At 43.5% G+C, this 24,020-nt stretch overlaps 1 protein-coding gene across 2 annotated transcripts in view; it reads right to left on the minus strand.

Moving 5' to 3' along the window:
• Nucleotides 1-2,437: 2,437 nt before the first annotated feature.
• LOC138471980 (lysophosphatidic acid receptor 6-like) overlaps nt 2,438-24,020 on the minus strand; it is a 151,705-nt gene continuing 130,122 nt past the window's right edge. For both annotated transcript variants that reach the window (XM_069609885.1, XM_069609884.1), the window contains exon 2: nt 2,438-9,041. In XM_069609885.1, the coding sequence (XP_069465986.1) occupies nt 7,889-8,986 (1,098 nt within the window). In that variant the 5' untranslated portion in view covers nt 8,987-9,041 and the 3' untranslated portion in view covers nt 2,438-7,888. The remainder of the gene's footprint in view (nt 9,042-24,020) is intronic.

The raw sequence follows: 24,020 nt of genomic DNA on the forward strand, positions 1-24,020 counted from the left end.
TTGAAAGCATGGTGATACATCTTTCATCTGATGCACTTACCTCCACAGGTCTTTGCATCATCGCACATTTGATGTGTTGTCCAGAGATTTCAGTTCTGGGAACCTGGATGGCAAGGTAAGGCATTTCCCATTTGTATTTGTTGCAAATAAGTCTACGTCTGAATGCTCCCACATTTGGAAGATCTTTTTGAGCGTTTGACTCCTACTTGTGTTCCTAGACATCCTGTCAGCTCAAGCTACCTGATAGACAGTTGTATGCCTCTAGAGTGTGTTGTGCATGGAGGAATATTTTTTTCCATCAATCTGCAGCAGTACCAGATCTGCTTTGTGATCTCTGAAAAAGTCGGGGAAAGGGTGCCTTCCTGCTTGCTGATGTAGAACATAGCTTTTGTGTTATCTCTTCTTACTAGAAAACTCTTTGGAATAATAACACACTGTTATGAAGGGTGACCAGGTGGGTTGCCCTTTTACCCCTGGACAATAAAGGAATGGCAACGAGCATCCCAGCCCAACATTGACACATCTGTTTTTATGGTCACTTGAACTGGCAGATTCACAAATGGGCGGCCCTTCAACATATTTATAATTGTCCACATTTCAGAAATAACACAACCTTTTGCAATATTACCACTAGACTCTCCCCTTTCCCTGTTATTTGTTATCACTGACCTTCAAGCCACTGTTGGAGAGGTCATGTATGAAGAAGGGCACGCATGATGCCATCATGCCTGGCATCCTCATCACTCTTCACACGGACATGGACCGTTGTGGCTTATAAAAGAGAACTTGACTTCTGGGTGTTTATAGAGACGCCTAATTGATGGCATAGGGTGATTTACACCTATGTGTTGAGACAACATTGACTGGTGCCTTTTCCTATTATGATCCAATCATCCAAGTAAGGATACACATGGATATTTTGTCTTTCAAGGTGTGTATAGATAACTATTAGCACCACTGGCATAGCAGAGGTCCCAGCAGATCCCGTGGTATGAGGAGCCCCAGGGAAAGGGAGCCCCCCTCATGTGGGCATACACATGGATATTTTTTCAGGTTTTGTCAGTGTTTGCTAAGCGCCATGTTTGGATGGTTTTTGTGATCATTCAGCACCATCTTTAGTCCTCAAACCGACGCTCTGTTGCTGTGTTTGCAGGCTTAAATGTCAGTGCTGATAAGCGCTGTAGAAGTCTTCGCACAGCCAGTGCGTTTGGCATCGATCTTGATCATATGGAAGGCAGCTTTGAAGCCACAGTGTGAGGTATCCAGGGGCCATAGTCTGTTGGTCCCTATGGAGCTGTGGGTCAGTCGAGCGGGAGCAAATGAAGTTCCCTCTCCAGATGTTTGTTTACGAGTTTCCTGTCTCATCGACGTCAGAGCAGAGTAATATTCTGAGGTTTCAGCCTCTACGGCATATGCTGCCCACCACTTGACACTTCCATGTTTGAGTGCTTTGGATTTAAACTTCTTGCACGCTGGGCAGGTAGGCTCTGCATGGTCCTGCAGCAGACATTGATTGCAGACAGAGTTTAAATTGACTCTCCCCATCTGTAGAGAAAGAGCTGGGAATGTCACTCAATTTCTAGGAATAAAAAGCCTTCTTAACCCAGGAAACAATTCCTCCCACAGATGTCCCTAGTTCATGGTGAGGTGTTGACATTCCGTCACCGGTCGAGGCCTGAATTCCGGCGTCTAACACCAGCTGTCAATTTAAAGTTCAAAATGTTGTTGCTTTGTTGTTCTAGACAATTCTCAATGTCCATTAACAACGTTTGTTTCTGGGCCTCTACTCACAAGACCAAGCCAATGGTAGAAAAAAAACAATCAGAGGCTGTTGACACGTAGGGCATCATGGGCTTCTGCACACGTTGGGCAGAGATAATGTGACAGGAATGCCCCTAAAGTTCACATTTCGCGAGCGTTTCTTGTCAAATGACACCTCTTATAACTTTGACAAGCTGTAAGATACTTGGTAAGAACTTCTATTACCAGTTTTAGCAAAATTATGTGAGCCCCTTTACAGATAATGAACACAGCCAAACAAGTTTAAAAACAACAACCTGTTCTCTGGAGTGGCTCCCATTCGGGTTGTATAGTACCAGTTCTCCTTGCACCCCATGGAGCGACTACAGAGGACCTCTCACAATTTGTAGGCAAATCGGTGCAAAGGACTGTCTCTTTTTATTTGCCCAACACGGGTAAAAAAGAACTGAGTAAGGAGAGTAGAGCAAGAAAGGAAATGAAGCGCCCGCCTATGTATGTATGCTGGTTCCGGGGGTATACAGACAGGAGAACCCAAGACACACTCGAGACATGCCCGTGACAACTGAAATGGAGCCCATGGATTTGGATGTTGCAGAAACAAGGGTCCCCTATTTACCGTCGTGTAACTCTAGTACATTCATGCGTCAGACAGTAAAATACAAAACAGATCTCACTGTTTAAGAAATACAGAGGTTTAATGTTAGAAAGACAACTATATACATTCAGAAGGTACTGTACAGCATATCATGATTTTGCATTGAAATTAAATCACAAGATTACAATTTTAATACTGTCTTCTACAATCTCTCTCTACCTCACAGCATAAATGACATTTGTTTGTGAAAAATATATACTATTTTGCACTCTATACATGATATACATTTGTGGTTATGAACAGAAAGTCCAATGTCAACGTTTCAAAAACCTATTACTTGTCTGTTTGCACTGTGGGACGGTTGGAAGCTCCAATTTCCGATGTATTGTCAAAGCACAGAATTTCAATGCAACGCAACACATCACATCCGTTTCAGCTTTGTCTTGCTAGGGGAAAAGGTGGGTCTCGAGTTTCTTTTGAAACAAAGAAATTATTTGTGATGTTTCTAATTGTTTTGAGAAGAGAGTGCCACAGCTTTGGGGGCCACTGTAGAGAATGAATACAAATACAAATACACCATTTCTGAAAAGCCTGAACACAGGAATGCAAACAGAGTATTTTTGGAGGACTGAAGGGCTCTGGCCGGGGTGTATCTCTTTAAGCATGTAGAGATAATGGTCCAAGATTATGAAATGTCCTGTGCTCCAGGCAACGGTCTTTAACCTGAACTCTGTTTGCAAGATGCAGCCATTGAAGAAAGTGAAGGCCGCAGGCAATTTAATCTACTCCCAAATCGTTCCGAGTCAAGGCCATAGCATTTTGTTCTCATGAAGCCTGTACAGCAGATATCTGGATTAACCTAAAAAAGATGGCATTTTTCTAAATTGTGGTCAACTGGGCCTATCGTATTTAAAATATTTAAATTGTAAAAACCTTTCTAAGTCACACCAGCAACATATGGGTCCATAATAAGCTTTTCGCCAAACAGCATTTCCAGAATCGTAATAATTTTCAATGGTTCTGGATATGTGGATAGTTGTTCCAGTTTTTTACGTCTGGAGACCAGGTAGGTGCATGAGCCCCCACCATCAAGTCCTTTGTTTTTAAGGGGTTCATTTTTAGATGATTGTCACAGTTTCAGCAGTCTATCAGCCTCAAACAGGGTCAGAAGTCTCTTTCAGATGTGGAGTTTGGGTTAAGAGATTTCAGCCTAAAAATGAATTGTGTGTCGTCATCTGCATGGTTTAGAACTTTTACCATAATAATCTGAATTAGAATAATCAAAACATTAAACAATGAAAGCCTTGTGGATGATACAGAGGGATTTGAATTTAATCCGTGAAGCAACCGGGAGCCAGTGAAGGCTTTTTAGGGCAGGAGAAATGCAGACCTGGGCTTGAGGCACGGATATGACTTGCTGTGCTATTCTGGATTAGCTGGATTGGTCACAGAGTGGAGGAAGGGAGATTCAGGAGGAGGCTGTTACAGTAGTGAAGCCTAGAGAGAACTAGAGCTCGGGTAACATTGAGCCTATGGGGGAAAGGGAGAAAAGGTAGAATTCCTTTGAGAAACAAGAGCTGAAAGTGGGACTTCTTGGCAATGTCCTGAGTGTGAGGGAGGAAGGAGAGAGAGGAGTCAAAGATGACTCCAAGATTTCTAGCTTCAGAAGAGAGAGCAGGGTGAGAACCCATGGAGGAAGGCCAGAGTGAAGGGGAGAAGTAGGGAGCAGGCGTCCCAATGGGAAGGATCTCTGTTGTACTGGCATTTATGCAGAGATCATTGGAGGTGCACCAGGCCTGGATGGCAGAAAGGCAATCCGGAATGATGGAAGGTGCAAGAGGGTCAACAGGAAGTTTGAAGAAGAGTTGTGTGTCATCGGCATATCACTGGAAGTTGGGGGAGAAGGAGTAGATGAGGAGTGCCAGCTGAGAGAGGTAGATATTAAAGAGCCAAGGCGAGAGGATAGAGCCCTGGGGGACGGCACAGGTGGAGAAGGAAGTACGAGAGGAGAAGGTGCCCAGGATGACTTGAGAGGAGCGGTCAGTAAGGATGGTGTGTCTGCTTGTGTTCCGGGCGCAACAAAACCTACATTTCAGAGGGGGGCTAACCCTTCAAATGTTGTGAGAGGTGCTAACTTCATGGGCGTTTGGGCAGGGGCAAACTTATTTTTGTGGGGGTATCCAACTTATTTATGCATTCTAATGAGACCATTCTAGTGCATCTTTAATGTTACAAGCAGTCTGAAAGCACCCACTTATGGACTGCTGTGAAAATAAGCCGTCTCTCGTCTCCTCTCTACCCTTCCAACCACTTCCCTGGCATGCACATCAAGATTTCAATTGCCTAAAGAATTATGCATTTGAATGCAGAAACAAACAGTGAAATGCTTTACTTTACGTTAGTAATTGCCGGGCCTTTGTTAACAGCGAAACACAGGTGCCGTTTAACATCTGTGTCCTGTTCTGACTGGTAACAGCTCTGAGGGTCAGCCAGGTCGAGTCAACATAGCACAACATTTCAGGGGGGCTAGGGGGAGGGCTGAAGCCCAGTCAGCTCAAAGGTGTTGCACCATTACTCTTGTTTAATCCCTTAGTTACTTATTGGTAATCTTCATTACTCATAGCCCTATTCCTCCTCATCCCAGTACTTGTGTATGAGGCAGTTTGCCTCATACACAAGTACTGGCATGGGGTAGAGGGAGATGGAGGTAATGCCTGGCTTAGTTACCTGTAATCTTCATTGCTCCCAGTCCCACTCTTCCTCATCCCAGTACTTACCTATGAAGCAAGGAGCCTCATACCTAAGCACTGGGACAAGAAAAAGGGAGGTGAATGTAATTTTTGCTGAGAAGCTGATTTTGGGGCTTGGGGCACGGGGTGGGAGGTAGAGAGGATGTGTGGGGGGTTGGGTGGGACAGGGATTGTGCGATAAATCGTAATTGTCATTCATGCCCAAGCTAAGCAGGCATCATATGTGGAATTAGTGGCTAGAGGGGCATTTTGGTGCAGCCAGTCTAGTCATTTCTTAGTCTTGCTTGACTTTTTTTTAACTGGACATCTCTTATAAAGCAGTCCTGCTAAGTATAATTACCTGGCTAGACTGGCATTTGGGTGCTGCCAGTCTAGCCATTTCTTACTGCAGCATTGTATATTTTTCTGAACATCTGTAATAAAACAACAGTGTTATTGCTTCGACTGGCATTTTGGTGCAACCAGTCTAGGTATGTCTAAATGTCTAAATGTGACCTGGCATTGACCTGGCATGCTTTTTTTGGACATGTTTTCATTGTGGGATGGCATTTTTAATAGCAAAGCATTATATTAATTAAAGCATTAATGTTACTGTGCACTGTTTTGACTGGCATGTATTGGAGTTTTGGATTGATGTTACCCTACAAAACAATTGCAAACGCTCTGGCCTTTTAGACAATTATTTTAAGAAAGTGTGCTGTATAATGCATTAAAACACATATTCCTATCTTTCTCCTAGTGCAGTGTGCGGCGTACCGCAGCAGCAGCACGTTTGTGCATATTGCGCAGGCGTGGTAATCTAGGCCAGCCCAGAGTGTGGCACGACCCGTGATTTGTTGCCGAGTTGGGGGGGCTTCAGCATGGCTCGTGGGGGGCCCCCACATTTTTTGTTATGCCATTGGGCATCCGTTTGTTATTTTGAGGGACTGCAAATTGTGTTTGTATCATGCATAACAGTAAGCTACATTCCTGTTTCAAACCATGACCAAAAGACTGTTCTGCAAAGATATAGACAAAGGAGAGTTACCAGATATTTCAACCCACCCCATGTCAAGGTTGAGATGCCGACCCAGAACCAGCCTTCAGGCACCCATCATGTTGCATTGAGGTACTTGTAGCATTGCATTAACAGTGAGGAAATAACACTAAAAACATGCAACATTATATCATCAAGAAATTGAGGACCTGCAGAACATTCCTAACTTAGCAGCCAACAACCCGAGAGGTCGATTTCTGCATGCATTTGAAAAATGAGTGCAAATATGTTTAACCTTCTTTGGGATAGTCCATATTATCAGTGTCTGTTATTGATTAACAGTTTAGCTAACACGGACCCGGACCCGAGTTTGGAGGCAGCCATGCCCTTATTAAGGGCATGGCTGCCTCCAAACGCTTAATGAGGCCCATAGACTGAATAACTGGAGACTGCAGTAGAAAGGTCGTCTGCAGGGGAGCATGAATGACTGTAGCATACGAGATAGAGTGCCGGAGAAGGAGACAGACTCCGAATGGGAAATAGAAAGCAGCGGAGACACACCCCAGCGTCATATTGCTCCACAACGAGAGAGCGTTGTAGAGTGAGAGACTGTTAGGCAAACACGAAATAATACAGAGCGCACTGAGATTGTAGGACCGTTCACATCCTGGGGCACATTGTCCACAGCAGATACCACACACTGTAAAATCTGAACCACTGCGCATGGAAACAGCAACGGCAGACGGAAGTTAGAGACAGCACGTGGGTTCCGCAACCTCATGGCAGATTGCAGTGGGAAATACATTTCTCGTGGAAGAAGCTGCAGAGCAAAGGGCAAGACTGTGGGGTGGCATAATACATGGTGTTGGTGACTGCATTATAAATGATACTACTGTGGTAAAATAGACTGTGGAGGGGTGGGGAAGATTATGTGCAGAGGAAATAGAATGCAGTGGAAACACAAATTGCAGGGGAAGCAGAGACTGTACGGTAAATCTGGGAACTGCCGGGAAAAGAGACTCTGCGACCAACAGGTAAAGATGCGCAGACTGCAGTGGGGTAACTGAGAGTTTATAATGGTCTAGCTCAGAGAAAAAGTGGAGGCACTCTGCATTTTCAAGAATAATGTTACTGTAAGTCACTTACTCTTTTTTGTGTGGCTATAAATGGCAGTTGATATTAATATTAGAAGCAAGGAAAGGTGTTCACCAGGAACATGAGTGCCAACAAGGCAAGCGAGTGTATGGCCACACACTAACTCATTCCCTGCTGTCATCACGCACATGATGAGGAGGGATCACTTGCAAATCCAGGTTATAAGCGTGAGGGTGCCTCATCGTCATTAGGGAGCGATGGACCTTCTCCCAATTTAGTATATTTACATTGACAGTGTCAGCGTCACCGGTTATGCCACTGGATCATCTGCTCTGCTCCTTTCACTATTGATGATTGTCCAGTATATTTTCATTTCACTCAGCTGGAGATGTGTTGCGTGATTGACTCCACTACCAATGGCAATCCTTGTAGGCGTGTCTTTGTCCACTGAAGCCTAGATGGTCAATGTGAAGAGTACTGCAGAACTGACGAAGCCGATCCTTGGTTAGAAAGAAGAATGAGCTTCTTCTTCGAATGTTGAAAACTGTACCCAGGAAGAAACAAAACATCCAATGTCCATCTCCCATCTGACATTTCTCATGTCCTGTCTTTCAGTAGAATCTGAAATGAGACAATCTCGAACAATATCCCTCAAGTTGGTGACATAACGCCGTCACCAGGAGAACCTTCATGAGGTTCATCAGCAAGTGCTCAATATTCTGGCTCCTGCCCACTTGCAGAGACTGAGGAAGGCACGTCGGTAACAGTAGTTCCAACTGTAATGGGGCCGAGCGGGGAGTCCCCAGAGGTTCCTCCAGAGTATGCATCACCAGGTTGGAAGCGCTGTGAGCGAGCCCCAGTGCCGTCGGAATGTCTTCTTCTGACACATGGTAAGCAACAGAATGAATCTTTGAAGAGAGAATAAAACTTGTCTGAAGCAAAACAGTACAAAATGGGGTCAAGGCAACAATTTGTTCCCGACAACATCCACGTTATGTAATACACAACTTCAACCCTCTCTAATAATTCGCAGTCTGTTGGGAAAAACAGTTTAATTGTGACGCCCATTGTCCTTGTAATGTGCACCGGCACATAACAGATGATAAATATGATTAAAGACACACTTATAGTTTGGATGGATTTTGATTTCATGACCTTGCTCACTGTATTCATTGGGTTGATTTTTAAAATAAATCGTCCGAGTAAGGTGTAACAAATTATTGTGATTCCGAAAGGAATGAAAAGCCCGGACAATATAATCACCCAGTTCCAGACAAAGTAGAGCACAGCCATCTCAGTTTGATGGAAGCTGAGGCATTTGGTTGTATCTTGTATTTCTGTTGTTTTCAAGATAAAGAAGAATGGGATTCCTTGGAAGAGAAGGCAACCCCAGACCACCAGAGCAACCTTCTTAATGAATGAGTTCCTGGTAAGGACTGTCCTCTTCACATTGTGGGCCACAGTGAAGTATCGATGCAAGCTGATGAGGGTCAGGAAATATATGCTTCCATACATGTGAGCGCTCAACAGGAAAACCTTTAACTGGCAGAGAAAGGTCCCAAATGTCCAATCATCAGTCAAAGAGTAGACAATGATGAGAGGTGCGGCTGGCGTTATGATGGCGTCAGCGATGGCCAAGTTGAACTGGAGGATCATCGTTGAGTTCCATTGCTTAATGCGAAACCAAAAAATCCAAACGCTAATACAGTTCAGTATAAATCCAATGAAAAAAATAAAGCTCAGAAAAATTGGGATGAAAAGGTGTATCTTCTGAGGCTGGCACTCGGTGATGTTGCCTGATGTGTTCATCTTTGCAGTGTAGGCAAGAAGCTTTGAGGCTAAAATCTGGTGTCCAACGTGCACCCTGTAAAAAAGATGATAGCACAGTTAATTAGAAATGTTTTCTATAAAAATGAATAATAAGATATTCATACAAAATCACCATTGCACGTGTTTATTTTTTTACTTCATAAAGGCAAAGTACATGAAAACCTGAAGCATCATCATCATACACTTGTAGAAATGTAGAGTTGGAAGTGGCCAATGGTGAGTATCGTCGCTTGCAAGCTTCTGCTATGGGGTCAGAAAGACCATGGCAATATTCTACTCACTAGTTTATCAACATTGCCTTTGAAGTCTTTGAAATCAGAACAGTCGAATCAACACTCCAGTCTTATAAGGTCTCCTGTTACTAAAGAAACTGAAAGCTTTGATCCAAAAAAAACAAAAAACCACCAACCAGCCTACAGACCAGCTGGCTGGAAATTACCCATAAGATCAAGATCCAAAGGAAAATCTGGAAATCATTTGACTTGTGTTAATCAATGGCCAAAAGGACACAGATTCTGCAAATTCCTGAAAGTATCATGGGCCGGCGACAAGAATCCAAATCTCAAAGAAGGAGAAATGAGAAGTGGGAGATTCCACATTTCTAGATTCCAAAGAGCTATGTGGGCTACGGTCAGCAGTTTTTCTTTCTATTATCTTTTGTCCCTTGTAAATAGAAACATTATTAGCGGGAAATCAGTCTTTTACTTGTACACCATTTGTTTTGTGCCGTTCTGCTGCCTTGAAACCCTAGACTTAGGCTACCCTTGAATCATTCCTCCCTTCACTTCTTTCACTGTTTTAGAAGCTTCCATGGCTCTGCCCCATTCTGATCCCATACATGTTCCCAGATGATTGTCAAATGTGGGGAAACGGGGAAAACAAATGGAAATGACTTTTCTTTTGACATTTCAGATGCTATCATGCAACACCGAGGAGTGATGCCTGGAAGATTGTGAATCCAACACAACCACTGAAATTGCTCTTTGCATGCTGCCAAACTGTCACATCCCATCATGCCATCCATGCCCCTGCAGAAAGGTAAAACAAACATAATCAAACGGTATGATATGATATTTATAATGCACTTAATACCCAGAGGTTTCTAAGCGCAGACCTGTGGATCGAACCTGTGTCGCTCTGTGTCGGCTTGCTTCCAAGGCGAGCATGTTGCCCCTGAGCTATCGTCCCGAGACAAATGCTGGTATGCTCGAAAACGGGCAGACTAGCCTGAGCATGAGACTACAAGCAACTCCAAACATGTTACGGCCTCATTAGGTGTCATCAGTGAGGTGTAAATTGGGGGTCAAAGCGCAGTGCGATCGAGCCATGTGTCTGGGCCTTACGGTGCCACTTGATGCATCATATGGTGCAATGAAGGGTAAAAGCTGGAAGTGTTTCAATTAATAATAAGAACTTACATTACTCTGAGTATTCTTTCAAATAATAAATGTCCAACCCATTGCGCCATTATGTATGGGGAAAAACATAGGCAAATATGGAATTTTCACTCTTCACTGTCTCATTATATCCCATCTGTAAGTTTACCATCAAAAGGAAGTAATGTGGGTGCATTTAGGATTTTTTTTTTAACTTGCCAGACTCTTCTCTTGGCCCGCCTCGCAACAAAACTACAGACTCCCGAGTAGTTCCATGATGCATAGCACCTTAATGGATTATCCTCTGAAGACTAATATCCCCTATCAGAGGCGTTGCTAGGAGGGGTTCTGGGTGGGCTATAGCCCCGGGTCTGTTAGTTGTATCCCCAGATAGAAGTACAGAGGCTTCAACGAAAAGGCTAGCTAGACCAGAGTCCTGGCAGTCCCGACATTAGCATAGCCCCAAATCTTTTCCAGACCTAGGAACACCTCTGTAACCAGTGGCACTCAAGAAAGGTTGGGCCTAAAATGGTAGAAGCTCAGTCAAGGGCACAAAGGTGGTCAAATCATGTGGCGTACAATTCCAGCTTAGTATGAATAAGTAAAGTGTGGAATAGACGGTTGACGACCCTGCCTGCAACAAGCTCTGCAATTTCTGTTAACAAGAAGATAGGCATCTTCAACTGCACTAGAATGTAGGCTACTTAAGTCTATGCTTAAGCTCAACCTGTCTGATTCCTTTGTCATAAAAACTATTGGAGATATCCACTTTGAGGTTGCACTTTCTCCACAGTTTCTTCTTTGCACACGCAAACCACCTCTCATAAACTCTCTCATTATAACATGGAACTGTATGCATACTGTGTCTGGCTGGCTAAACTAGTTTACTGAGAAGAATTGTATGCACACAATCTCGTAGCCAACCAAAAAAAGGAGTAAATATGTCAGGGAACATATGTATCAAACTTTCCTTGACCACATGGTCACCTACTTGTTGAATCTACATGTTACCCTTGATCTGATTTCACATAAAGTGTGGCCTGGTGTCTATGGCCCAAGATTGCTGTAGCTCTCTCGGATATAAACATTCCCAGTGCTCTTTCTTTCCCCGAAATGAATCTCAGTCTCTCGTTGTCCTACTATGCCACCCTTACTCCCAATTTAACATCCTGTCTTAATATCAGGCACATGTATGTTGCCTTGATGTCCATGGATTCTAGCGCAACATAAATGATCAGTGATGACAGTCTAGGGGGGCACCAAGTCAAATAATATCTCAATGTTTACTCTTACCAAATTAACTTTCTCAACATGTTTTTTTGTACATCTCTCCATTAGTGTTTGTCAGGTTAGCAAATACATAAAGTTAGGAAGGGCAAGAAGGGACAGGCCACCTGGAAAGTGTATTAATACATGCAAACTGAAATGCAAGCCAAGGAACATGAGGAAAGTGTGAGATTCCAAAAGATCACAGACAGAACAGTGAAGAGCGTTCTCCAGTTCAAGATGGTTGCCGACACAGGGAACTACTTGTGGTTGACAGGAGGTAGGAATACACAAATAAGAAACGAGGGTGGAAGCTGATTGTTTGGCAAAACTCAAAAGTAACTCTGGTGCCACATGTATAAGCATTTCCGGTGTAGACTGTTCTAGTATGTTTCCCTTTGTATCACGTGCTACACCTTCCCCGTTTCCTCTCTCTCTCTCTCTCTCTCTCTCTCTCTCTCTCTCTCTCTCTCTCTCTCTCTCTCTCTCTCTCTCTCTCTCTCTCTCTCTCTCTCTCTCTCTCTCTCTCTCTCTCTCTCTCTCTCTCTCTCTCTCTCTCTCTCTCTCTCTCTCTCTCTCTCTCTCTCTCTCTCTCTCTCTCTCTCTCTCTCTCTCTCTCTCTCTCTCTCTCTCTCTCTCTCTCTCTCTCTCTCTCTCTCTCTCTCTCTCTCTCTCTCTCTCTCTCTCTCTCTCTCTCTCTCTCTCTCTCTCTCTCTCTCTCTCTCTCTCTCTCCAGAACAGTCACCTTGCACTGAACTACTGTTCCCACGGGTAGTATAGCTCAGTGGCAACGCACTCGTCTCGTCTTGGAAGAAAGGCGGCACAGAGCAACACAGATTCGAATCTCGAGTCTGCGTTTAAGAAGCCTCTTCAGTATTAAGTGCGTTATAAATAAGTATATTTATAATACTGCTCATGTAAATTAAGGAGACTTGGCCAACCTACCATCCCTCATGTTCCCATTCCACCAGGACTCCAGAGGAAGCAGGAGCCATTGTGGAGTCAGCACTCGGCTTCCCCTCAGATTCTAATTTCCCCATGTGCTGGCACTTTCGACCTATATTCTTTTTTGCTTAATTCTGCACACAGAGTTGAAGCTTTTCCCCCTTCAGCGCAAGATGGTTTCAACAGGCAATCTATCAGGGAAAGCACATCATGGTCCCGTAGGCGCAGGAAGCTGGTGAAGCCGCCCTGCATGTAGCCTTACTCTGGTAAGCTCCTTTGCTTCACTGCATAGACACGCAGGGTTGCCACAAGTTGTCGAACCAAGCTCAGTGTCTGCTTGATGAGTCTTGCAGGTGTCCCCTACAATAACATCACTTGGTTATTCTGTTTTTTCGGTTTTCTTTCTCCCTCTTGCAGTCTCATCCAGGGGTGTCGTGTCCCTTGGTGACAGCACGAGGGGAAGAAAGGGGTTCGCATCCCAGATCCCACTATGAACCTGAGAACCCCTTAGAATCCTGACGGGTATTTGCAATCAAAACTTTGCTACCGGTTTCTTGTTCCCGGTGGATTCTTTGCCGCCCATCTCTCCTCCTCTCCGAATCCCTGTATATTTTTTTAGTAGAATATTGAAGTTAGAACATAACATTTTACACAATTGTCTAGTTCTTTAATATACAGTAAAATATTATAATTTATAAGTGACAAATCAATTGCTGAAATCTTTGACTTCAGAAACATCGTTGACTCCCAAAATACAAACAGACAGAAGTATGCCTGGCTCCCTCGGGCATTCGTTGGCAATCCCTTGATGAAAAAAGCTACTATTTTTTGCATGAACCAAAATACACTTCTATATTTTGCGGTGCTCCAACCAGCAATCAGCTGCCCTGAAATAACCAGTTGTGATATAAAATGACCATGCATGTAATCATTCTTATGCACGGCATCACCAGATTGACTGAATGGGTAATGCTCATGTGCGACTCCTCACCCATATCAGCGCCTAGATGCCTGTGGGCTATGTGCGCTTTATAAAAGTTAAATAAATAAATAAATACATATTATAAAATGCAGCCTGCCTCGGCACTTGGTGGCCATAGCGCGAGCAGTTAATGCATGTAATATAAAATACAATCTCCCTTCCTGCTGTGCAAGGTGGCTCATTGAGATGTTAGTCTGAACCAGATTATTTTGTGTTTTAAAGGTGCTCATGCATTTGTATTTCCAAGTATATCCACTACCCAAATCCCCATTTCTCCTGCTGCTGGAAAAGTGGCTTGTCTGGGAATTGATTCTAGAGCACATTCATTTGGATTCCCACAGGTTTAAATGCAATCTTGTCTATATTTTAAAGTGTTTGTGAAGAGATTCCAAGTGTATCGGGTGACCACATCACCATTTCTCTTGCCTGCGGGAAAGGTGCTTCATCTGCAAATCTTTTATGGACCAGTTTATATGTATTTCAGTTCCATTTCCTCCGCTTTGGACCTGAAGAATGTCCTCCTTCTTGCCCATTTCCAAACTACCCGAAAAATCTCACCATACACAGAGAAGTCACTTCCCAGTGATTCAGTGGAATTAACCAAAACTCAGTACCTCAGATCTGCCTATTTTCCACCTGTGGACAATAAGTTTAAAACACAGATATCAGATCCCGTCTTCCTCCTTTTATTTTTCCCTCCCTCTTCCGCCCTCCCTCTCACGCAATTTTGCTGGTCCAGTTCAGTGCTGTACAATGAGCAGTCATCTGCATTCACGTTACTGCCACCTGTTAACTTGGCAACCGCAGCTCAGGGAAGTGGTTGGAAAGGGATAGTATTTATGCCGATTGTACCCAGTGGAGCCCAGCAATTGCCTAAGATTGGACATGCCTCTGCAACACCCCGGAATCCCCATAGTTTTACTGGCAGGGCTTAATGACTTCTCGATCAGTACATACATACCCAGCACCACCATTACAAGGAAGTGTCTTCTGCCTCACCCACTTACTATCGAGTTTGTTATTAATGGCTGTTCGGGTTGGGGGTCCACTCAGTACCGACCTTTGGGCGCATGGGTGCACTGTGTGCCTGTAGCCCCAAAGTCTCCCTCCCCACTCCTCACCGTCAGTCATTGTGGCCCTTTAGATTCACATACCTCCTTCTGCGCTTCACCCTCAGCACTGTGAGGAAGCCTTACTGAGGCATATAGCATTATTCAAGGAACCTGCATGTACACTTGTGTACGAGCGCGATAGAAATAAAATATCAATCAATCAATGTCAGGAACCTTGAACTGTGAAGCAACTGAACTCTCAGGCACTTTATTGCAATACGTTATTAGAAAATTACACTTTTCTATTCAACTTTACCTAACCATCAGTAGGTGCGCATGCACGTATGCACTCTGAGCGATGGCCCGCATGCCTGATTTATCTTCCCCTTTGTGTCCACCTCATTTGCCTTGAGAACAGTCCACTTTGGGATCTGTCACTTTTGACAGTCAGCTGGACAATTCCAGATGTTTCTCTCTGGGGTCCGTCAGGTTATGGTAACACCTAATGGACAAATAAGCCTTCATGGGTAGGTTTGAGCATATCTCAGGCCCAATATTCAACCCCTTATTGACTAATGTCATTATATCCCTGTAAATAACTAGCAACTGGCCGCTCACAGGAGCATTAGGCATTTGCCTTTTCTGATTGGCACAATACTTTTATCATCCTACATGAACTCTACAGCCACGTTCACTATCACAAACTCAATCCCCAGTCCTTATTCCCGTTCTCCCCCTTTCACAGTCCCCCTCCTCTGCTGCCCCTTTCTGTGCTCTCCCATATCAAGGTTTGGACAAGACTGAGTACTATTAGATCATTAACAGATCAAGGCGGTGGTAACTTTGATCAGTTCCTTAGCCGGAGTAATTAACTGTCCGAACATGCGATTTGCACTGAGCCAAAGCCTTTCATGTGTCTTGGTTTTGCCCTAATCATAAGTTGATTACACAGCACCTCATAAACAAAGCAATCAAAATCACATTTTATCGGTAAGGCTTGGATCGTAGCAACCTCATGCTCCTCAAAAGACTCACCCTGTTGTTGGCAACATGAGCAAAACATTCCTGGTGTTTGATGATATACTTAGTCTTAGATGTTTAGTGATACTCCGTTCTACTTAAATCCTCCTTACACACAGTCATTTCACCACTTTCCTCATTACCCTGGGTTTGCTTTAAATTCCTAAATCCATGTTGTCCTTCTTATCCATAGCAATATAAAAACATGAACTTCTTCCGAGACATAAGAATATTGTTAATACCAATAGCAGCCACTGTGGACCATCTTCCCATTTTTTCCTGGAGGGTGACGAGCACCAGGATGCTGGAAGAGTTATGTTGTTGACTCCAGGTGTTGCCGCATAAGAAAATATAGGAAAGCAAATAAAAAAGAAGGATAAAAGAAAAATACAACCTTATAAGAGTAGGCTGTATAGGGAAACAAACAGACACAAATGTTATCAAGATAGCTTCCATCAACTAATGATTCAGGCTCATAATAGATCTCTTTCCTTTCATTCACTGACCATCACAATGTGCGTAAGGCACAAGGGAGATCCATCACACTGCACTTGATGATACCTGGGACAAATTCCCTGCACCTTAGAACACTCCTAGAGGAATGAAGGGTGATCCTCCACACAGAGTCAGGCATAAGAACCTCCTGGCACCCAAGATAAGAGAAGCAAAAAAAAAAGGTATGCCCATATCCACTTCTTTGAGCAAGTGGCAGTGGAACGCGACATGATCTATATAAAAGCATCATGCACGAAAAGCAGCCATAGTCAGGCCGAGTACGATAGTTAATTTCACATTCTTGTTGTTCATGGCCTGTAAGAATGTAATTGTATTTTCCCTTTTCCCCTCCCTTAGCTTGCAGTGCTTTGAAACACATTGTGTACAGGCGCAATATAAATAAACTATCATATCATAAGTTAGGCTTCCAGGCAAAGGGCTAGATTAATATGATATGATATGGTAAGTCATGTATAAAGCACCTGTACACAAGTATTTCTCGGCGCAACAAGACAAGGTAGGGAGGATAGGAGGAGGGAAAAACAATGATCTTACTAGGCCGTGTGTGATTCAGATCGCACAAGTGCAGGTGGGGGGAAGTTCCGGGGTGGGGGAGGGCAAAGGGGAGTGTGCAAAGTAACTCATAAGTGCTGCCAGAGGTGGCTCATAAGTGCAGAGAGGCAGGGGACTGTAAGGTTGCAGATACGGTCCCTTAAGTGGTTGGGAGGCCCGAAGAAAGTGCGCAACTGGTCGTGCAGGAGTCTGGTCCCATAAGTTCACTGGGTGGCCAGGTAAGCAGTATGTGCAGCAGACAGGGACATCAGCAAACGGAGAGGGAGAGAGAAAGCAGAGGCGAAAAGGAAGGTCTTTAGTTATTTCCGGAACCTTAGGTGGTCCTGTTCAAGTTGGAGGTGGATGAGAGGAGGGCTCGAGAAGGAAGATCAACAAGATCAACTCTCCAACAAGAGTATGGCAGCTGTAAATGTCATGTTGACACCCAGACTAGAACCCCACTAGAATATCCAGATCCACGTTTCATTTCCTATCTGTCTGGTGCTTGTAACTCGGTTGTGCTTGTTTGTGAAGTAGCCATGCTCGACCTTTCTCTTCTATGGAATACACACCCAATCAGCAGCTGTGTTGTCTGGAACACACGGCTGACCTAAATTAATTGATTGGAAGTCTACAGAGCACAGAAGACCACAGCAGCCAATTACGGGGCAGAATTATGGGGCCATCGTAATACACAATACATTATAGTGACCAAAAATAACTTTCTCAAAAGACTCCTTTTGCTCCTTAAGAATAAATATAATAGCCCTTACAAATAGAACTTCCCCTATCCCAATAAATGAGAAAATTGCTGTGAAATCACCGCTTTTCGGGTACGTATCTGGATTAGTGAAACTCTTGCCGGATACAGATCCGCTCTCAGAAATCTTTTAAATAAGCAAAAAGTTCTTAAATTCCCATGGTTCAGGTATTAAGGATTTCTTAATCATGAGCAGACAAGCTGTGCTAGATGCCCATGCAGATTACATAAGAGGACAGAATATAGGGTTATATGTGATTTTACCAATGGCTGTTACAGAGTGGTATATTTCATCGTGTTCAAAACACTGCCCCAATCTCATCAGGATCCATTTTAACCCCTTACCCCACTACCCTTTATCTATTAATTTAATGTTTTCTGTGTTTTTTGGTGTTATAGTCTGCTCTGTTATGTACTGCTCTGTAATGCTTTTGATATATTGATGGGTACCAAAATATAATGAAATGCTTGTCTCTATGAACTGGTTATTTGTATCTGTCGATTAGAGAGATGATGCAATTGAAATCTATCCTTACTCAACATACCAAAACAGAGATCATTGTTCATCTAATTCTGCTTGTGCATTCTTCCAATTGCTACAGTAAAGGCTAGCAGGCATAGTGGTTACTCTCCCTGTTGGCCATTCTGTCCTGGGAAAATCAAAACACTTCAACACTTTTTAATCCAATATCCCTTGTATACGGACATTAGGAGTAAGTATTTAAAACTGTGTTGGGTGACCAAAGGGATACCCTCTATGGTTGCTGCTAAAGAATTATGCAAGTTGGCAAATTCTACTGATGTAATCTTTGCCATAGCCACCTATGGCAGTGGGGGGTGGTGGAGAAGAGAGACATGAGCAATGTGAGCTAAGGCCACTAAGAGGTTTCTATAGGAATTATCTGATGATTGTTTTCATTTGTGTAAAGCTTATGTTCTTTAACTTTGTTTTTAATAATTCTCTCGATGGTTTTAACGTGCTTTGAATTCATGCTTTTAATGTTGTCTGACACACTAAGGTATATGAATATGTACAACTGTTTTTACTACTGTTAGGGCCTGCTTTACACAAATGTTTTCAATAGGACTTTCCCATGTTAAAGTGTTTTTATAAATCAGGCCCTTAGTGTATGACTCGTACTATTATTGATCTGTATTTGTATGATAAACAACCAAAATAAACATATGATGATGATGATGATGATGAATTGATTGATGAAGTGCAGTTTTGGTATAAGAAAACCCACCATAAAAAAATAAGGGCACCAGGAAATGGTTCCCCTTGTTCCATACTAAGCCAAAGAAAAGCTATGCTGCAATGACTAGGTGTGTTGCTGGAAGAGGTAGGGCTTCAGCTGGTTCCTAATCAGAAGGAGACTTGAGGCAGTCTAGATCCCACAGGACCAAAGCGCAGCATGAAAAGAACTGTAGAAGGATGCCCCCAACCATCCCCCTCACCCTAACCCACATGCCCACCCCCTCAACCTCCTACCACAACCCCTGTATCCCTTACTCCCACACACACATAAACATGGCTCAAGTCGAGGGTACACGCGGGTGTATGGAGTCCACCCACTTTTTTCAGAGGGTGGACTCAGTCTCCGCCTGCTAAAATGAGAAACATTGAATGTCCTCTTTCAATTTATGAATTAAAGCTGACCTCGTGGTTGGGATCAAACCGCAGTCGTCAGGTTTGCAAGCAGGACACTTCATCACTGCAGTATACAACCTTATGAAAAATGAGATACAACTAAAGGTGAAATGTCCCATTTCGGTACTGCAAGTTAAAGGGAACACATTTGTATTGGTTCTTGGAGTTTAAAACATGCACACCTTTTGCCGTTCTCAAAAACACTATTGGTAGAAAATATCCTCTCTTGGTTTTGTGTGTGTTTTGATTTTATGAAAGGCAAATGCCATTCGTCCTGTGCAATTTGGGTCGTTATGCAAAAGCCAATTTAATGAAATTTGCATATTTCACCTTGATATGCTAATTTCCTGCGACGTCACAACCCGTTGCGTCTGTTGATGAGTCCCCCCACTTATATTTTTAGGACTTGACCCCTGCACATAACATATATTTAAAAACAGAATTCTGTGAAAAGGACATTGAGAAAAAATGCACAAAGAAAGTTCACACGAGTAAACTGGCAGTGAAACATAAACGCATTACGATACAGACACAGACAGAGCAGGAACTGCAATATCATTGTTTTGTTCTATATGAAGCTACACACAGCTATGCTGCAATAGCTGGTTGTGTTGTGCTACATATATTCAAATAGTACCTCAGATGGGTGTATTGTGTCGCTGCTGCTTTCCCTATCTCTGCATGGTTTTTCAAAGTACCACAAACCGGACCAGTTCTCCTGACTTGGTTGATTGGTGGCTAGTGCAAGCTCAGTCGAGAACAAGGAAGGCGCTGGTGGCTGCGCCCCAGTGTAAAAGCACATTCTAGATCGCAAGGTGAAATGAATATAGAAAGAAGCAAACAGAACGTCTTCTGGTTTAGGCATCTCGTGGTTTAAGGTGTTGAAGATACTTGTGAGCCAGAAGCACACGTACTGTAGCTTGGAAAATGCCCAAATTGTGTCATCCCTGCGGGAATGTTTCTTTGAGAGCCAACTCGTCTTTCACCAGGATGTTATTATTTATCTTTATAGATGTGTGTTTTCCAGAAAATGTGTCAACGGGTAGAAAAGATTCAGTTTCCTAATTTTTCTAAAACAATATTGCGCTTGATAAATCTTGATCACAGACATTGGTACACAGCATAAAAAGGTGTCCTTCTACAAGACCTTAAAGGGGATGTTCTCTCAGAAACGTTATTGGCCCAATGGATAGGGCATGTATTTATTGGCATATTTCGATCGATCCAAAAAGAAATCCTATGTGTCTTACCTTCGATTTTCTCACATTTACACAGGGAAACTCATACGTTGGAAACCACCATCTTGTGCTAATCTTATCTGTTGATCCATTGCCCAAAGTTCAAGTGCCTTCACGGCAGTAAATCATAAGACCGCCCCTAAAGCTGACAGCATTAGAAGCTTATACACCTTGTCACAATACCAGTGTACATGTCTCATGTCTCCCATCCACAAACCAACCAAGGCTGTGCCTGCTGAGCTTCACGGGGCAAGCCCATTCAGGTTGGGAAGCCGAATAAAATCAGTGCCTCATCATAGCACCTTGAATGCTACTAATCATTTGCCGACCCTGCCCCGTGAAGCAAAGCAGAATCACCCTCGGTTGGTTTGTAGATGGGATACAACATAATAATATATATTTTTTATTATGGGCAACATTTTTAAATCATAAAAGTTTTCATTTAACTTACTGAAACCTGCACCCTACCTATGGTAAACCCAGGCATTAACCAGTCAGCTAGTGGGTCTCTCGAGCTAGCCGTGATCAAATCAAATCAAAACTTGTAAACACAATCCACGTGCAGCAATCACTAAGCTTGGTATTTCCCCAGCAGTCTCCCATCCACAAACCAACCAAAGATGATCCTGCTTAGCTTCACACTCAGCAGATTTGAGCCCACCTAGGCTGCAAAACCTAATACAATCAGCACTTCATCCTAACACCTTGAATGTTACTAATAATTTGCTAACCCTGTTGACAGTAAAGCTAAGCAGGATCAGCCTCAGTTGGTTTGCAGATGGGAGACTGCAGTGGAAATACCAAGCTTAGTGATTGATGCACATAAATTAAGTTTATACGTTTTCATTTAATTTGATCACAGCTAGCTCAGGAGACCCACAAGCTGACTGGTTAGAGACTGGGCAAGGTAGAGGTTTCAGTAAGTTCAATCAAACCCTTTTTGAATTAAACATAGCTTTATAGACCTTGCACGAGGACTGTACTGGGAGCTATGGGCCCTGAAGACCGAGTTAAATGCCCAAATATAGCAAGGACCCTTAACAAGGTATGAGGGCACATAGCGACAGTACGGCACAAGGGCAAGGTCTATAAAGCTATTAGAATCCATGGCCAAACAAACAAAAGGTTTATGTACAAAAAATCTTTTGAAAATTATTATATTTTTGGGAGGAAATTTAAATACTCCAGGTCCTTTCCTAATCGTGTTCTTGGATGCTATCCTTTTGGTGTCCTGATGGGACACCGAAAGGAGAGCCTCCAAGAACACAACCAGATCTGGCCAGCCAAGGCCTACTCACGGGCAAGAGCAGGAAACTGAGCCCCAGCATACTTGCATCTACAGGTATACTACATAGAATACTAGACTTGATAAAGACCCGGAAGGGTTGAAACATGTGCCGGCTGACAAACAATAACAATAAGATTAAAACTTAACTAACCACTGTAAAACACAATGTCAAGACTCATTACTGTTCTCAAGTGCAAGGTAACTAGGCCAAAACACATTCAGACCCTAACACGAGGTGTGGGCAACACCTCAACAACCGGCAACCTCGCAGCTCAACTAAACCCTCACAACCCAATAAAATTCCAAGTGCAGCGCATGTCGAGTCAGAGTCTAGTGCCCAACCTACCTCTTATTAATATTGTACTCAGCAGATGTTTAGCTCACCTATTGGGAATTTGATTGAGCTTCAACTCAAAGGTGTTTCATTCTGTGTACTTGCTAATTTCCCAGTCTCTATTGGTACTGTAAACACCTTATGCTCTTCAATGAACTTTCTGATAATGAGGCGCAGCTGAATCTATTAACGGAGCCTTAGATTTCAGATGTGAAAACTAAAATAATGAAAAACGCATGAAGGCATCTCATTTGTTTCATGCTGCCTATAAGGGAATCTGCGGTAGGGCAATTAAATGAGAGCTGTGACTTTTTTTCTCCCTATTTTCCTTGAAATCAAACAGGTAATGTGGAACTTTGCTTCAGTGCAGGTACATATTCCCATTTATTCGTCTCTTGTTAAAGGTGTGCTACTCAGGGCTTGCATGGGTTTGGGGGAAAATTCAGGATGCGCAGCATGTTGATTGTCTTTTTTTCTGCTGTATCTCCCAGGTAGAATCCCCTTCCCCTAGGTTCTCCGCCCCACTGGAAAGTGGCCTGTACATATCTTGAGATCAATCGTGGCTTCTATTGTAGCAGGGAGCGGGATCTCCTTTTATATTTTAGCACAAAGACCTTTCACATACTCAGCAGCTAATGACAAATCATTTCACATGGTCTCATACATCAACTGCTGGCAATGTGAACTGTATGTACACAAATCAATTGATCCCTGATGTGTCTCCAGTGATTATGATTGGTGTACTTGTCACAGAAATTAAAGATTCTGCTTCACCTTAAGCTACTGTTAGGAACAATGTTCTTCTTGCTGCTTTCCTCCCATAGACCACTACAGGACAGCCGTTATTGTCTGCTTCCTGACCTGACCTTTTGGTGATACATACAACCCTCAGCATTACTTCCCTTTGTTTTGGCTCACTTTTATGAGGAATGTAATTAGTCCCTCAGACTATCAGTACTGGGAGACCTTGTCTGCCTTAGTGGAATTCGTGTACTGTTAAAGCTGAACACATCACCTTAATGTGAAGTGGGCTTAGGATACTTTGTATCCTTATAACCTTTTCTTTTGTAACATTTTTGGTTACAGGCACCATGACTTTGGGATGGGCTAGTGGCAGTGCATATTTCTCAACAGTGTTTTTCCATGGGAGCACCACATATTCTAAAATGCACATGCCACGAGATCTTTGCCTGTCCTTTGGCCATTTTGTGCCTTAGCCTGCTTCCTGTCTTCTCGTGTCAGTAGTTGACATATTTGGGTAGCCTTTTCACAGGCAATGTTCCTACTTTCCTAGGCAAAGTGGCAGTCTGTGTATGTGTGTCTGTGTGTGTGGCTCGATGTTGGGAGCTGTGTCTGTCTAGACCCAGTGCACATCCAAGTGTGTCTGTTGCTGGGAAGAAGGTGTGGCCAGTGGTTGTCCATGACTGGATAGTCCCTGCCAGTATGACTGGTGCAGATCCTAACTATTGGTGCACCAGGTGGCCACTCCAGTCCAAATGATGGGTAAAAGAAGGTCCCCTGGTGCCATTTGACAGACCATTGTTGGAGCCAATACCCCTTCAAAGAAGTGCAGCCCAATGAAAACCTAAAGACAACCGTTGCAGTGGACCAGCTGTGCAACGTGTCTCGATTCCTGCTCGAGGATCTGTGCCTGCTGAGCCATTGAAAATGTCCCTTGACCACCTGGTGGACTGACCATCTCTGTCCTGGGCCACATAGCTGCAACCATCACAATTTTGATTGCATCTTGGAACTTCGTGGATCCTCTGATTGTGTAAGAAGATACAGGCTCCAGCAGTTTCAGTTTCCCAAAATGGAAAAAGCAAGCTAGGGCCTGCTCCAATGTCTGCACCACGAGGATTGCCTGTCACCACCACTGCAAACCATCATCATCATGTCCTGGAGTTCACCTGAGGTTGCCTGTTCCTTGGAGGTCATCCAAGGGTGACCAAGGGTGTCCTATCGTGCCAAGGGAGTCCAACTTTCCAGTCTTCAGAACCGTCTCGCAAGAGCTCAGATCCGCTGATTAGTCAGAACCAATCTTTATGGCGAAA

Source organism: Ambystoma mexicanum, chromosome 8, assembly GCF_040938575.1.
Source record: "Ambystoma mexicanum isolate Mex_15411 chromosome 8, UKY_AmexF1_1, whole genome shotgun sequence".
Classification (NCBI taxonomy): domain Eukaryota; kingdom Metazoa; phylum Chordata; class Amphibia; order Caudata; family Ambystomatidae; genus Ambystoma; species Ambystoma mexicanum.